We start from the raw sequence: 17,134 nt of genomic DNA, 5'->3' as shown, positions 1-17,134 counted from the left end.
ACTGCTGGACCAGTGGCCAAGCCTCCAAAAGGCCACTGCCCACCCCTCAAGGTAACACCTCACCAGTCTCAGCATCCAGGAGATTCACGGCGACCTTCAGGGATCCCAGCTCTGATCCCTGCCAGCATCTCCACTGCCCGGATAGCTGGGGCCACACAGGAATGCTCCAAGGCCAAATTTTGGAAATCAAGGATGCTTGAAGTGTTTTTGCCTGCTGCACTTTGCACTAGATTCTGAGAAAGATCCACTCAATGTGTGAAAGTCCCAAACCCAGGAGTCACCCTTGAACCATCTCTCCCCACCCCCTCATGTCCCTGGCACTCACTCACCGCTCTCCAGATCCTCCCTCCTAACCGCTCATCCTGCTTCCCGGCCCCTCGGTTCCATTCCAGGATCCAGATGGCAAAGGGATCTTTTCAAAACGCAAAGCGGATCATGTCACCCCCTGAGAGGGCAGCCTTGGAGCTGTGCTGGTTGCTACCTCATGCCCTTCTCCCTTCCTCCCCCCACTCCTGACTCATGGGTTTCTGCCGGGTCCCTGGATGCCCCGCTCTCACCCCTCCCTGTACCTCCCCACCCCGGTGAACCCGAGCTCATCCTTCAGCTGAGGCGGAACAGGCTGGCTGGGGTCCCTCTGTTACATCTCCTCAGAGAAACTTGTTTATTTTTCCTTAGAGAACTTATCTCCGTGAGGAATCACACACTTTTTAAGTGTGCGTTTCTCATTAATGTCTGCCTTTCCAGCAGACTGTGAGGTCCTCCAAGGCAAGAACCAGGTTTTTGTTCCCCAGATCCTGGCACACACCACATGGGTGTTTAATAAGCCCCTGTTGACTGACTGAAGGAGTCACTCCTGAGAACGGACAGAAAGGGAGACAGGGAAATGCCAAACTGAAAGCAAACCCGCATGGGTTAAGAGCAGCCTTGGAGCGCTGCTCCATCCCGCCAGGCAGGAAGGGCTGCCCAGGCCTTGGGCAGCAACTGGGTGCCAGCCATGGTTGGGTCCCAGGAGCTGCCTATTTGGTGGGAAGAGCTGACGGGTTCTCAGGTTCCTCTCCTGCACATGTGGCCTCGGTAACAGAAGGATGGCGCCTTCTCCCTCTCCTCCTGTTTCACTCCACTCAGGCCCCTTGGCCACTCCCACCAAGAGTCAGGACACACCCCCGGAAGTGCTCAGTTCAGGACCAGCCGGCCCCAAGCCCCATTCCAGAACAGCAGGGGATATTGGAAGGGCACACAGACTCTGAAGCTAGAGACCAAGACAGAATGAGGCAGAATGAATCCTGGATCTGTCACTTACAGGTTTGGGGTCCCTGAGGACGTCACTTCATCTCATTAAGCCTCACTTTTTTTCTACTTTATAACAGGGATAATAATACCTCTTGAAGAAGATTGTTTGGAAGAGTAAATAAAACAACGAATGCAGAGTATCTCAGAAAGCACTTTGCACATGGTGGGAGCGTTGTGAATATTAGTTGAGTAATAAATGAATGAAATGTATTTTTAAATAAATTTGGAAATCTCTTTTCTGGAGATGCTCTCTGCACAAATATTAGGTTTGGATGCATGTGAAGTTAAGTTACACCAATTAATCGATTGACTCATTCCATCATGTACACTTGGAAGGAGGAATTTCTGAAATTAAAATGCACATATGTAAAACAAGCTGGCAGGGCCCTGGGAGGATCAAACGTGATAATGTATGAGGAAGCGCTTTGTAAACTGTGAAGCCCTGTACAAATGCTAGTTGTCCTCATTACTAACATGTTTACAGCTCAGTTGGCCCTGAAATCCCTGGCTTAACCTGAAAGAGAAAAGTGGGCAACTTTCCAGGACCCCAGGGCTAGGCCAAAAAGTCCCCAGAGGACAAGGCCTGGGCTGAGCTGCGTACAGCCACCCCCGCCTGCCCCTCCTCTCCCCAACTCTGTCACCACCAAACTTTAGTCAAGTCCACTAAACTGTAGTGCGCTCAGGACATCTGCACTGGGGAAGGCTGACTGGGCTTTTAACAGCCACAGGACATCTGCTGCCCAGGCCAGGGGCTACCAACGCATCGACCTCTAAGAGCCATAGATCTTGTGGAAGAGTAAGCAGGCCAGGTAAAGGCTGAGGGAAACGAGGCGTACAACCAGCCTGTGGGGGGACAGTCATCACCCCAGTCCAGCAACCACTGGCACTCTGCAAACCCACTGTTGCCAGATACAGCTTTTTTTTTTTCCGTGAGAAGCCAAAACTCCAGATTTTTATGTGAAATTTCTTGATTTTTAAATACTGGCAACTAATTTTTTTAAATGTTTAAAGCACTATGTGGGCCAAATAAAGCATGTGTGCAGGCTGTATCTAGCCAGGAGCCTGCAGGGCACAGCCTTAGCAAGGAGACCTTCAGAGACCACGCCCGGCCGGGGCCTCCTGGGACCTGCTGGGCCGGGAGGGTCCAGCCCTCAGGGGAGTCCCCACCAGCCCAGCAGAGGCTACCCCGTGTGCCTGGGACTCACCCTCTTCCGCGGGGGCTCCCCGGCCATCCTTCGGGGTGCAGCAGCCATTCTCCACGGCTCTGGAGGCTTCAGGCGGGGTCTCAGCTGCACCCTCTCCCTCTGCTGGGGCCCCGCCCTTCTGCCCCCCAGCGGGGCTCCCCTCCTCTGGCTGAGGCTCACTCCGCTTCTCCAAGTCCCCATTGGGTAACAGTTCTGAGGGCCCTGAGTCTTGGGCCATGGCCGGGGACTTGGAGGTCACCGCAGGGTCCTTTGGAGTGTCACCGCTTTCCACCTGGAAAGAGAAAGAAACACAAAGGGAGCCTTAGACCAGTGGTTTTAGCTGCTTTAGGATCACTGACCTGTCTGAGATTCTGGTGAGACTTACACACCCTCTGTCCAGAAGATTGTTCACGAAGGTTCATGTAGGCAAATACACTCACGGTTTTTCTCTCAGATTATAAGTTCCTGGGCCTGACCCCCTCAAGTCAAGGGGTCTGTGGGCTCCAGCTTCAGAAACAGGAGAAAAATCCAAGCAGGTTTGACAGCCTGGTTCCACTGCCAGCTGCACTCACCCCCACGCAATTCCCACTCACTGAGGTGACATAGGGTCCCCAAGCCTCCTCTGTGGCCCCTGCTGAAAACAAATACTCCTCACGCTAGCCCTCCTCACAGCCAGCACCCCTCCTCAGAAGACTAGTAATACCGGGCTGATCTGACTTCTCTGTTGGAGCCCTCCTGGCTATCCTCTTGGTCTCCTGGGCTGCTGCCTGGTGAGTGGAGTGTGAGGATGAAAGGGGGCCTCCTCTGGGCCCCAAAGCCTAGTGCCATTCGGTCCCTCAGCTTTGACCCCACAACCTCTTCAGGGCGCTCAGACCCCAGGAGAGCCAAGGCCCCAGCCAGCAACCCGCAGTCTCTGTAGCCAGCCCTCCCCAGCACGTGGTCCCACAATCCCCCTCTAAGAGGGAGTGTACTGCTTTGTCCTCAGGAGCCTCAGAACTGAGCTTGCTACCAGAATCACATTGAGAGTAGTCACGACTGTCCTTCCTACGTGTCACTGCACGGTGGGCAAAACTTCTCACGCATTGCCCCTTCAGAGTGGCTCCACCTCCTTGGGGAGTTCTGTGACTTCCTTGAGGTCACATACTCTGTAAAGACAGAATCCAAGGAGCACTTGGTCCTTGGCCATCTGGGGACAGTTAGGCCAGGACATCTCAGAAGGAACAGAGGTGTCTGCTTGGGGTGAAAAAAGGCAAGAGACATCGTGCTTGGAGCTCTGCCACCCCTGTGGGCACCAGGCCATCCCCAGCAACCTGCCCGCCAGCTCCCCTGCAGAATGCCTGCCTGGAGAAGGGCGGGAGCTGCATGCGCTCAGCAAACACCTCAGGAAGGTGCCATTCAAGAGGGCGCCTCAGTTTCCCCACCTGTGAGGCCAGATGACTAGGCAAGACCAAAGGAGGGTTTCTTTCTGTTTAAGTGCTTTTTTTTTTTTTTCCTATTTAAAAAGTCAAACACAAGTAAAAATTCAAACCACACAAAAATGGAGGGGAGGGAATAGCTCAAGTGGTAGAGCGCATGCTTTGCACGCACGAGGTCCTGGGTCTGATCCCCAGTACCTCCTCTAAACATAAATAAATAAATAAACCTAATTACCTCCTCCCTCAAAAACAAACAAAAAACCCAAACCACACAAAAATGTAGTGTTAAAAGGTTAAAGCTCCTACTTCAATTCCTTATATCCAAAATCACTCCCTGCAGGTGAATCATTATTAATAGCTTGACGAGTATCTTTTCTAGACTTTTTCTTTATGTATCTACAATCACGTGTAAGTTCCATGTTTACACATATGTATTTATACGCACATCCAGATCCTCATTTTCTTTTCTCCTTAAAGGGGGCTCATACTACTCATACTGTTCTGCATCTTGCTTTTTCACTTAACAAGCACAGCGGGCATCTCTCCATGTGGATCTGGCTCATTTTGGCTCATTCTGTGTCTCATTCAATGTCTACTGAATGGACAGTCCAGAATTTATTCAACCCGTTCCCTAATGGTGGGCCTTTGGGCTGGTTTGCTTTTTGCTGCATTGACCCCCTTGCATTGATAGTGCTGTGCACGTGTGGATTTCTGCAGGCCAGAGTCCCAGAAGTGGACTTGGCCCTCTAAGCGTAAGTAGACCCTGCCAAATTTCCTCCAGAAAGTCGTACCCTTGAAGCATACCCCAAAGCCTGAGAGAGTGCTTCTTTCCCCAGATCCTTGTCACACAGCCCAGCAACCCCCAAGGCTGCTTCTGCTCCAAGAGTCTGCGGATCTCAACTTTTACGATCTCAACTTTTACGTATGGTGAGGAACCCCTAGAGGTGGCAAACAGGGATGGGAGCCTTAGGAGAAAACAAAAATAAAAACCAGACCTCCCTGGGTGAAGCTCCCTCCGCAGAACAGCCCGAGGGTGAGCAGAGGGGACTCCAGAGGCCTTGCCAAGCTGCTGCCCCTGGCTGCGCGGGGCGGCTTGGGGCAGGCCTGCTTCCAGGAAGAAAACCGCCCACTGAAAGCTACAAGTGTGCGTGCTCCCCAGCAGCGGGGGCGGGGGCCGCAGCAAGAGGAAGAGGAGGCCCCTGGCCTCCGGCGGAAGGGAGACATCCTCCACGAGGCCTGGGCGCTTGGGGCCGAAGCCAGCAGAGCCCGGAGGCCAAACACAGGCCATCCAGTGGAGCAAGCAGGCCCATGTGTCAGGACCCACACACTCTGTCCAGGACTCAGAAGCTCTTTGCTACCTCCCTCTCAAGCCAGTGAGCTCCCTGGCCTAGAGTGCCCTCCCTGGTGTAAATCCTCTCACCCCTCAAGGCTCGTGTGCATGAGAGTCACATGGCCCAGGCAGCCTGCAGAGTGGGGTGCACCTGGGCCCCCACTGCCACCCTCAGGTCTAGCTCTGCCAGGCGCCACAGAACCCCAAACATGGCACTCCCAGGGAGGTGGGTGTGGGGGTCTGGCTGGCCCACTTGGGCTGAGAGGGTTAGGTAAACACTAATTTCTTACCATGGCCATGTCCTCCTTTCCTCTAGCTACTTGCTTCCCCACAGACACTTCAAGTTAGGGCAGGCTCCCAGCCCCACAAAGCTGCTCAGACAACTGGGCTGTCACTCACTTCCTGCCCTGGGACCACACAACCTCTTCTCACCCTGGGACTCACTTCCTGTTGACTGCCAGCTCCATAGCATAGAGAACAAGGAGGACCTGCTCTGAGACCCAACCCAGCCCCAGGGTCCCGACACCCCCTGATCGAGCACCCCTCCAAGGCTGGCCCCTGACGATCCTGGTCTGCAGCGGTGGCAGCAGAAGCGTGAGGTGCACCATCCTTCCAGAGGTGGGTGGAGGGGGGGTGGGGGAGCACTGCACCCCGGGGCTAGCTCAGCAGGCTGAAATCTGCCCTGTTCTCACCAGTCCTCACCCTCCTCTCTTCCCGACCAGGCCACCCTCCATTGCCCACCCTCTCTGGTCCTGCATGAGCCTGAGGCACCCAAGGCTCTAGGCTTAGGGGAGCCACTGACTCTTACCACGGTCAACTCTTGATCTATCTTACCCATCAAGAACTCCCACCCAAAGCCAGTAGTGGCCCCTCACTGGCCCTCTCTCTGGGGCCCAGGGTCATACCCACCTAGAAGAAACCACCGAGAGGAAGGAAGGAGGCCCATAGGCAAGTGGACTGAAGCAACTTTAAATCACCAGGAAGGAGCTGGATGCTCCCTAAAAGGGCATCTCGGGTGAGAGCAGTGTAATCCACACCTGGAAGCCACTAGAAGAGGCTACCCCAGCCAGGCCTGCACCTTCTGCCTCCACCTCCACACCTTCCTTCCAGCTCCCTCCTCTCCCCTGTCACCACCAGCCTGTGGCTTCCTGGAGGCAGGGACTTTGCTTTATTGTGTTAGACTCAGCATGGAGTAGGGCACCTGGCAGGTGTTCAGTATCCATAATCGATTCCTTAATGCCAAAGACTAGGTTAATAGTGAGAGCATCCCATTCAAGGGGGACTTTCAACTTTGTCGCATGTTAGATGTAACTGTTAAAAATTCTGTTTCTATTTGCTTTTATTCTTTACAGTTGCCTTGAAAGGAGACAGTGTGCCCTGAGACACTCATTTTTCCCATGGTGGTGGGGGGAGTAGCAGCAGGAGCCCCCAGCCCTTTTAGAAGGCACCACCAACAGCTGTAGTGACAATTTCCGCTTCCTCTGCGTCTCACCTGTGGGGATGGGGGAGGGGCCAGGATTGGTGGCAGAATGGGAATGGCAGCTGTGAGCCCCCTCATTTCTCCCCCCAGGGTGGGTGGGTGCAACAGATTTGAGTATAGCCTAACTGCACTGTGCACCTGCCCCCGCCCAGTATGCCTCACTCTTGGTCTTCAAATCCTGCCCACCACCTCCTGGGGTCCCTCAGAGTTTGCTGACCTTTGCTTTCCTTCCTGGTAAGACCCCTCCACTCCAGGACAACTGCCTGCTTCTCTGTTGCCCACCTGCTCCTTGGGCCTCTCCTGGGAGCGGCTTATTCCAAGCAGTGAAGGCAGTGGTTCTCCACTGGGGCGATTTTGCCCCCAGAGGACATTTGGCAATGTGTCTGAGACATTTCTGATCGCTGCACTGTGGGGTGAGGGGGGCAGAATGCTGGCTTCTAGTGGGTAGGGGCCCAGGATGCTGCTAAACACCCTACACGCTGCAGGACAAGGCCCACGGCACAGAATTGTTCAGCCCAAATGTGGATGGTGCTGTTGTTGAAAAGCCCTGGGCTGAGGGCATGGGCACTGACCAGGGACTGTCTTTCTCTAACGATGATTTAAAAACAAATTTTTTTTTTAATTGTGGTAATTTCCCATTTTTACCACTTTCAAGTGTACCAGTCAGCGACATTAAGCGCACTCACATTGTTGTACAGTCATCACCACCATCCATCCTCAAAACTTTCATCATCCCAAACTGAAACTTTGTACTTATTAAACAAAAACTCCCCCTTCCTCTCTCCCAGTCCCTGGCAACCACTATTCCACTTTCTGTCTCCTAAAGTCTGTCTGTCTGTCTGTCACACACACACACACTCCTGGCAGGTATTTGTGCCAGGCCCTGGTCTTTGGAGCTCTCAGCCTTGTCCCCACCCCGATCCCCGCAACCCACCCCCACCCCAGAAGCCCCTGTGGCGCTGGCAGGCAGCTGGTCTGGCCTGGCCGCGAGGAGTGAGGGTGAAGTCCACTCCAGCGTTCACTCACACCCCCTCAGCCCACCACACTCCACATTTGTTTACAAAGCGCTTTCACACCCTATCTCATTAGAGCACTCCTCACACGGTACCTAATTATTTGTTTACTATGTGTCTCCCTCCTAGACTGTGAGCTTTGCCTTACTTATCTTTTTATTTCTCTTCCTTCCAACCACTCCACCGACAGCTCCCTAGTACCAAGCACAGGACCCAGCCTAAATATGCTTATACCATTAATAAACTTAATTATCACAATTATCCCGATGGGTCGTGCTACTCTCACTTTTCCAAGGAAAAGGGCTACAAGGCTTGCCTCAGGTCATACACCTTCTAAGTGGTGAAGCTTCCAGAATGACCCAGGTATCGGAGAGGCATTTGAAAGCTGGCTCCCCCTCTGGGTTGAGTCTCCGGAAAAGCCCAACCTCAAATCCCTAGGGTTCCAAGGAGGAAAAGGAGGCTTTGATGTGCCTCAGCAGGGCCAGGGAAAGGCCGAGGCTGTTTCCCTGGCAGCAGCCACCACAACGAAAAGCCAGAGGCAAAGCAAGAAGGAACCTTCTGCAGGGAACCTGTCCGGGCCAAAGCCAATTCCCCAGCCCCCCCCCCCCCCGCATCACCCTCCCCCTTTTCTGGAAGCCTGGACTAGACTCCAGAACTCTCATCCTTCCTTAGGAGGTGAGGTCTTGTCTCCCAAGGTGGGGCAGAGTGCTGAGGCTCCAAATAGGGAAGTGATTTTTGAGGCCTTTTTTTTTTTTTAGTTATAGTATTTACACACAAAAAATAAAAACCTGGCAAATAAGAGATGAAGGAAATGATACAAAGGAGATAGGGCCCAGGGCCCAGCACTCCAGGGCAGCCCTGTATGCAGGTTTACCTGGGCCCAGGTGTGGAGGGGTGAGACCCGGGGACCCTGCCTCTCCCACTAGAATCCCCTGGGGGTCAGAGCCAGGTCCCTGCCTGGCTCTGGGCACCTGACTCAACCTCTCCTCCCATGCCAGGAGCTGCTACTGAAAGGGGTCTGCTCCCCTAGATCCCAGGGCACCTCTGGGGAGGACCAGAGGCTGGCAGATGTGGGAGTGGCCTCCCCTTCCCCCAGGCCTTACCTCAGCCTCCTCAGCCTTCCCCACCCCCAGCCCCCCACTGCCGTTGTGCCTTTAAGGCCCTTGGCAGCACTCAGCTCTGTGCCAGCCGGGAACCCTGGCATCCGGCCAGCTATGGACTCTTGGTTAAAGACACACAGACACAATCACATGGGCAGACACACAAGCGGTGCACACGGCCCAGAGACATCCGCTCACCGGCCAGAGATGTGCTCAGATGCCGCACAGTGATGTCAATAACAACTACACACACACAGTCCCCCTCCACCCACCCCTGCCATTCATTCCAGTCCCTCCGCTCCTGCAAGTCCATCAAGCTCCCTACCAAGCCTTGAATTTTCCCAGGTTGATTCCAGTTTCAGGAAACAGCTGAATGTTCACGTAAGCAGGGCAGCCCTGTCCCCTAAGTGTTGGCACTGGGCCCAGGCTCCCCTACTCCTCTGCTCCAGGCCTTCCTGCAGCCCCTTCCCTGGGCAGCCTTCTGATCTGATTGGCTAGAAGTGGCCTTGAGGCAGGGAGCCCACTCCCGAGAGAGGCCCCACATGCCTCCCTGCTCAGCCTTCTTGGTGTGAATGGAGTCAGGCCCCAAGACATTGAAACTGGGACTCTGACCCTTCCAATTTCCTTATTCCTTATGGAGTGGCTAAAAGTGCCACTAGTGGGGTCAGGGGACAGGAGGACCAGAGACCAAAGACGGCCAACTATGGAAAGTCTGACCCCAGCTTGGGTACAACTTCTAGGTCCCACCGTCTCCCTCACACCAGAGATCTCTCCAGGATGTGTGTGTGTGTGTGTGTGTGTGTGTGTGTGTGTGTGTGTGTGTGACTTGAGACTGAGGACAGAACCTCAGGGCTTGGTGAAGTCTTAGAGGTCACTCGGTCGGGGCTCCTGCTGGCTGTGGCAAATGGATGCAAGAACGAACATTCCTGGTGAGTGACCAGCCCACCAGGGCTCCACTTCCAGCAGGGATACCTGTCCCCCTGGAAGAAGGCCTGGCGGTGCTCTTTGAAGTCAACCTCAAAGGATTTCAGGGTGAGCTGGAGGCTCCCTTGAAAAAGCCATTATGTAGAGAAGACCCATGTAGCATTTAAGTAAACCTCTTTTGAAGTTATTTCTGTTTTCAACCTCCACCATCCAGGCCCAGAGTGACAGGTTTGGTGAGCTGGGGGCCCACTGTAGAAAACGGTGCTTTCTTGTCTGTGCTTCATGTACCTTTCTAAAGTTTCTGATGGGTGTCTCCCCGCCCCCACCCACCCCCGCTGGGGCGTGCTCACCCTGCCCCACCCTACGAGGTGATTTCACAGCTTTAATCACATCCCCTCTCAGTCTTTGTCTCTCTAGACTGAGGAGCCGTAATCTCTTTAGTCTGTCCTCATTTGGCAGCCTGGCCTTCCCCTTGATCTGTTCAGCTGCCCTCCTCTGGAGCATTTCCAGCCGGTTAAATCTTTCTTGGGGTGGCCAAAATGAAACGCACAAAATTCTCTAGGTGAGGATGATGAAAGCAGACCAACGTCAACAACTCTGCCCAGATGTGTGTGTGGCGGGTCCCTGCAGGGGCAGGAGTGGTGCAGGTGCAGCTCGGGCTCCGGAGAAGCCCACTGGGTCCTAGGAAGCCTATGGGGGCCGGCACCAGAGGGAGTGAAGGCCTCTCACTGGAGGTGGCCTGGAACATGTGGCTCTGGGGAAGCGGCCAGGGAGGGATGAAAATAAATGGATTTTTGGAAAAACAAAATGGAGGTTCTGGGATTTCATTTAGATGCTCCCCCAATAAGAGCAGCTATCCGAGCAGCCTCTGAAAGGGCCCCTGCCAAACCCTTCTAGCTCCTGTCCAGAAGTCTCAGTCTCTGACAATAACACTGCCGCCGTCCCTGGGGCCTGCAGCACCTTCCTTCCTCTCCCTGGTCTATGGCAGCAAGCAGTGTAGGCCCTGCCAATCCTGTCCCACCACAGCCGCCCCCTAATAGGCTTTGGGGTATCTTCTGGCACCACCCACCCTACCCTATCTCCCTGCGTTCAACAGTCATGCTCCCAGATGCCAGAGCAAGCTTCCCAGAACACGACTCCCATCACTTCACGCCCCCTACCCTCTCCAAAACCTTCCAGATGAACACAGCACATTTTTGAGAGAATAAGGTATAAATCCTCAGGTTTCCTGCAAGCCACCTCTCCAACCAAGATCACATGCATTCTTAAATGAAACCCTCATCCACTCAGCCAAGCCAGTCTGCCCACAGCCCGGTCTCCCCACTACACGTAAGTCTGCTGGGCAGAGTTACAAGGAAAGTCTCTATTCTCATGAGAGGTATGACAGCCCTGTTTTCCTCACACCTTCAAAAGCATGAGAAGCCTGGGGTGCGGGCAGCAGGGTGTGGATGCAGGCTCACAGGCAGGAAGCTCCCAGAGGGGCTGGGGCCCAGGAATGGGAGATACCCTTCCAGGAAGTTCTGCACATAAAAACAAGGGGACACTGAGTCAAGATTCCAAGAGTTAGTGAAGGAGCCCTTCTGACCGGGACCCAAAGAGGGAATTTGAGCTCTGTCTTAAGAATCAAAAAATCAAATGAGGCAATACTGCAAATTCCCAACAGCTGAGTTAAACGGTACCCAGCTGGCTTAAGCTTCAGCAGAAGGTTCCCCAGTTTCACACAGCTTACACCCCGAGTCTTTTGCTCTGAAGTGGGGCACTTTCGCCCTCGTGAACTCACTCACTCATGCAATGCGTTGGAGGTTCAGCCTCCAACGTGGAGTGAGTAACGCTGGCTTTGGGCCGGTCTGGCTGAGCTCAGCGCCTGCTCCCAGCCCCCTCCTCCCCCTCCCCCTCCCTCCCTTTCTGGGTTATTCTTAGCAAGAGGTGACCTCAAAGTGCTCCCACTGAGCAAAAATAACCCTGGAGGAAGTTGATGAGTATAAATCTTCAATGAATAAAGACATATACCTAGTAAACAGGGCAGGGAGTCCTAAAGGGCTGGTCCCCCCCAGGGTCTGGTGAACAAGGGCAGAAACTGTCCCTCCTAGAGCCCCAGCTACAACCAGCGCGAAGGACAAAGGCAGTCGCAGGGTTTTCTGGGCCTGTGACCAGGCAGGAACCAGCTTTGGACACCCTCACTTGTTACTCTGCAACGTCCTCAGAGCTGGTGAACAGGAAGATGCCTCTTCCTCCCAGCCTGACACTCACACCCACACACAGGCTCACACCCTCCAGCCAGCAGAGACCAGCCCGGCACGCCACTGTCCCCTCCTCCGGCCATGGGCACTGGCCAGCCCACAGGCCCTGAGCCCAGGTGCCAGCTCCCCTCCTAGGCCCCGCCCAGCCCTGCAGCCAGCTTCCTGTTTCCTGTTGCCGGCTCTGGCTGTGAGCATCCTGGCTCTGAGGCCAGTGCCGCAGGCCAACACGCTGCCGCCGGGTTTAAACGGGCCCACCTCTCACTCCTCAGACCGCAGCCTTCCCCACTTACCCACAGGCTCCCTGGTATTTGGGTCAGTCACCCTGTTCAGTTCTATTTTCTCTAGATGCTTTCTGGACCAGGTCCACACACTTTCCAACAGCCTTGCATTCATGTATTAACTTAAAGGGAATTTTAGATACCCAGTCTTCCAGATGGTGCTGCTGGAATGGCAAGGAGCAATGAGCACTGTGGGCTTTGCAGTTGGGAGGCATGGAGTCCAAGCCCAGTCCTCTCTGAACCTCAGTCTCTTCATCTGAATGTGAGGACGGCAATGACAGCAGCCCCCATCTACCCCACACAAGTTTATTGTCAGCATCAAATGAAGTCATGGTTGTAGAAGACCTCTGCAGGCAATCGAGTGCTGCACCACTCTCAGCCTTTCTTCACGGTCTCTGTCCTCAGCGAGTGGGTGGACAGCGCAATGTAGGGTGGCATAAACAGCAGATCTAATGGAGGAGACATGCTCTCTCCACTGGCTTTTCCTACTATCTGGGTGAAAAGCCAGGCTCTGGTTTTAGTTTTTTAGATTCTCAATCCACCAGGAAATGATACTTTTGTAAAATACAAAATCATGCACATGGATGCGGCAACAGTATCAAATTGATATAAAAGTTTCTAAATACTTATTCACAAGTTCTACACAGATGAGTAACAAACAGTTCGCAGACTGGTGCTTCTCAAGGTCAGGTGTGAAGACCCAAGCCCGGGACTGGTGGGCTGATATCCTGTCTTACTTCTCAGTGTTCATGTTATTTTTTTTTAACTAAAAAAATATTTGGGGGGTAGTAATTAGGTTTGTTTATTTAAATGAAGGTCCTAGGGATTGAACCCAGGACCTCATGCATGTTAAGCATGCAGTCTACCACTGAGCTGCAGCCTCCCCGCTTAGTGTTCATTTTAATTTTACAAACAGTTCAAAAGGGAGAGCCAGTGTGGGTCACGATGGCTGCACTAGGCTTCACTTGCAAGACAGGCTTTGGTGGGCTGTGACACTGGGTAGGCAGAGAGATGCGAAGGCAGCAGAACAGCTTATGAGGCAGTAGGACAAACATGCTTGTGGTATTCAGGGAGCAGCAAGAAGACGAGGTTTCTTTGGTAAAGAGATGACACTGAGCACCAGTGCAGAGGCAGGAGACAGCATGTGGTGAGGAGCCAAATGGAGTGTTCCCGGTCTCGTCCCATGAGAAATGGAACCCCTGGAGATCCTTGAGCAGAGACATGCCATGGGCTGTATTTAGTATAATTATTGTGGCCTCCTCTCTAGCACACCAGGTTGAAATAAGTCTTATTTATTTGGCAGGTGCTCAGTAGGTGTAATGTGTTTATCATTGAAAAAAGAAGGGCTGGGGTGGGAGTCTAGAGAGATGCTGGGGGCAGGTGGGATCTGGTCTGGGTGAGGGTGCAGCCAGGAGGCTGATGCAGGAGCAAGTGAAAGGTACCCAGGGACAGACAGGCCTTGGAAGCAAAAGTTGCAGAGAGACGATTTCATAGCCTTGGGCCAGGGGGTGGTGAGGACACCACTGGATGTACCTTGTCCCTCCTCGTCCAGCATGAGATGTGCAACGTTTGCACAAATCAAGAGCCCGGACTGCAGCCAGGTTTTCCTCTCTTGCTTCCCAGGGCTGCCCCCTCTGTTCCACCTGCCAGGATCTGAGCCAAGCTCCTCGCCTTTCCAGGCTTAGCTCGATGACACACACTCAGCTGCTTTAAAGCTCCCTGGTCAATCTGTTCCCAGGGCCACAGCTGGACCAAGTCCCCAGAAGCCCTCCCTGCTGTTCTCCTCTGCTGGGGAAGGGAGGAGGCCTGGGCAAGCACCTGTTCCACGAGTAAACCAGGTGGCCTGAGGCCCGGGGGACTGTGGGCTGGCCCTGAGCTGCAGCACGACGTCCCACCCTCCCTCCCCCATGGGCTCCCTTAGGGGCCTGGGAGCCTGCTGCCAGAGAAGACCTGCAGGCTGTTTTCTCTGTTCCCCTCAGTGTGCAAGGGGTTCCTTTCACAACAGTTGTCTCGGCCCCCTGCCTCCCCAGTCAGCACTGCCTTCCCCATGCTCTCTCTCCCAACCCAGGACCTCTCTCAAAAGTCCAGGTGGCTTCAGGTGTCACTTAGGACATGGGCTGGACCACATCCAGACTGACCTGCATGGGATGTGCACTCCCACTGGAGCTGATGAGAGGCTGATGCCAAACTCTCATTGAAAGGCCTTATAGACCCTGGTCCACTGGCCCCTATAGGGGGGCAGGTTTATGACACTGCCAGCCCTGTGCATTTAGACTCCTCTTTGCTGTTTGCAAAGCACCCCTGGAGGTGGACAGGGCAGGTATTATTGGCAGCTATATTTTACCAATGAGGAAGCAAAAGTTCAGAGAGGTTCAGTAACTTGCTAAGGTCACACAGCTGGGAAGCAGTAAATCCAGTGCTGCTGCTTCTGTTTCGGGTAAGGGCAGGGCCAGTCATTGCTGACCACCGGCTCTTTGGTGTTTTCATCCATTCAATTTTCACAGGGGTCTAGGAGGAATGCTCCTTTATTATCTCTCTTTTTCAGAAGAGGAACCCGAGGTTCAGGCAATGACTTTTTCAAGCCACACAGGTGGTCAGTGTTGGAGGTGGGATTTAAACCCAGTTCTGTTGGATTCTAAAGACTGTGCTTTTCCTTCCAGCTGGGCCCTGCTTCAGGCCAGGGGTGTATGACGCACTGACCCTTCGCCCACTGGGCCATGCCCCTCTTCCTTCTCATCTGTCTGTCTCTGGACACACTTCCACATACCTGCCTCTAATTTCCTTGAACCCTCTGTCCCTGGGGCCTCACACCACCTCTCAGTGATGTGCCCTCCCTCTGGTTCCAGGGACTCAAAAAGATGGGTCAGAGGGTTGCCAGGGCTCACTGGCTACAGGTAGTGGCTCCCGTCCCTAGCACCTAAACCAGGGAAGGCGGAGTTTGCCCTGCAGATCATGGACACACATGCAGATCAGATATGGAATTACCAGTGGGCTCTGACTCAGCCTGGCTCCCCCTCCCACTCCAGCCTGCACTGCGCCCCTCCACTTTCTCCCACAAGCTGCCCAATGCAGGGAGGAGAGTGGAGGGATGCCCTGGCAATCTGGGAGTGCAGCCTGGAGTCTGCTGCAAGCTTGAAATTCCTTTGAAGTCTCCCATTTTATCTTTCAACTGCATGTGAATTTTTCATTCCGGGCCATGAAATATCCGTGTTTGCTTTCATATTAAAATGCTTAAAATTACTTACCAGTTAAATGACTTAACTTCTGCCCCCCTTCCCCTCCAAATCTCCAAGCAGAATTGGCAGCAGTGCACTTTAGTACCCTCCAGATTCCCAAACCTCTTGGCTCTAAGAACCACCCCGTCTCCTTCAGCTGGTGCAGCCCTCCCTCCCGCCCTCCGCTGTCCTCTTTCACTGTGGCCACTGTTCACCTGGACTCTCTGCCCCAAGGGAGAAAATCCTGCCTTACTGAGAACATTTCCTTGAAGGGCTCCTGGCTTGTCCTTACCTTCTTGCTCCAAGTTTCCCATTCACAGCTGGAAGGGTTTAAAAGAAAGGGACCAGCTGTCTCTGGTGCCGGCAAATTATTGTTCTGCCTCTGAGTTTAAGACATAAGGCTGCAGGCTTCTACAGCCCACAGGCCTTGCCCTCTGGAGTACTCTCCGTCGTGGGCAACCCCAGAGCCCCATTCCCCAGGTTCAGAGACAATGGTCCCCAGAAGCCTGGGGCTCGTGGGCCAGCCCTGGGGCCTACACTTCTACTAGATCTAAACAGCGCCCAGACCTCCTCCTCTCTTAGAAAGGGTCTCATCAGCCTGCATCTCTTGCCTGTTCACTTTGATCAGACTCCCAGACCTCTCAGTTCCCTTCCCCAAGCTCTCAGGTAGGGCAGAGAGAGTGGGTGTCTGGTTGCGGAGGGAGGAGCCCCTGCAGGCAAGCGAGGGAGAAACGTCCTGCCCTCCTGCTGCCCTTCCAGAAAGAAGCCGGGAGTCAGGGGTCTGGTTCAAGTCCCACAAGACCCACAGCACAAGACCCCTAGCCTCTAAGGGCCTCCAGTTCAATACAGAAAATAGAAAGTTGTGGGGGTGCTTGTGGGATCTAGAGAATGGGGAATAAACTGGGCTCTGCAGCTAGAAGGGCGCACCACATCACCTGGTCTTAGCGTCCCCAGGTCCCTGCAGGACACACATCACTGGCATTTAAGAGCACGCGCGTGCGCATGCGTGCTGCGGGGACACCACCACTCACCGGGGGGTGCTTGCGCTTCCTCCCAGGCCGCCCCACCTTCCGTGCAGTCGTGCTGGGCTCCTGCCGCTCCTCCTTGCCACGAGCCTCCTCCTGCTCCTCTCCCTCCTGTGGGCACAGACACAGCCTGTGAAGCCAGGGCTGGACCCCAGAGCCCTGCCCACCATCCCACCCCTGGGGCAGCCGCACTTCCAGGGCTGTGCCACGCAGGTGTCCCTGGCAGGGATGGTTTTCCCCCCACCTCGCTTCCTGCCTGGTGAGGAACTGAGCCGCCCTGAGGGCCGCATTTAAGTCTAGCCTCGGGGAACTTCAGGGCCGACCCCGCCCCAGCAGGACACACAGCTCTCCCTCCTGGTGGACACATTTTCTGAACCACAGAATCATAACACATGCTCCGACAAAGAATTTGTCTCTGAATATAAGTTTATTTATACAAAAAAACTTACACAAGTACAAAAATGAAATTAATTATATACTGAATGAATTGCTTTTATTGAAAAGAAAATCACATGAAGGGAAATACGAAATTTAGCGGTGTATGTTGGAAGTACATGCAGCCCTTGGAAGGAAGCCTGTCACGGACCTGGAGGGCGTTAGAGCCGCTGTATGTAGATCTGCCCGGAGGCACTTGCCATGT

The 17,134-nt window shown here is 53.9% G+C and overlaps 1 protein-coding gene across 1 annotated transcript in view; it reads right to left on the bottom strand.

The window, feature by feature from the left end:
• The window catches only part of DNMT3A (DNA methyltransferase 3 alpha), a 96,933-nt gene that overhangs the window by 39,802 nt on the left and 39,997 nt on the right, over window positions 1-17,134 (bottom strand). Inside the window, exons 3-4 of the mRNA XM_064494693.1 lie at window positions 16,501-16,605; window positions 2,496-2,766 (exon numbers count right to left, since the gene is read on the bottom strand). Coding sequence (XP_064350763.1) covers window positions 2,496-2,766; window positions 16,501-16,605 — 376 coding nt within the window. The remainder of the gene's footprint in view (window positions 1-2,495; window positions 2,767-16,500; window positions 16,606-17,134) is intronic.

The sequence above is a fragment of the Camelus dromedarius genome, chromosome 15 (genome assembly GCF_036321535.1).
Source record: "Camelus dromedarius isolate mCamDro1 chromosome 15, mCamDro1.pat, whole genome shotgun sequence".
Classification (NCBI taxonomy): domain Eukaryota; kingdom Metazoa; phylum Chordata; class Mammalia; order Artiodactyla; family Camelidae; genus Camelus; species Camelus dromedarius.
This window is presented reverse-complemented; position numbering and strand designations above follow the sequence as displayed.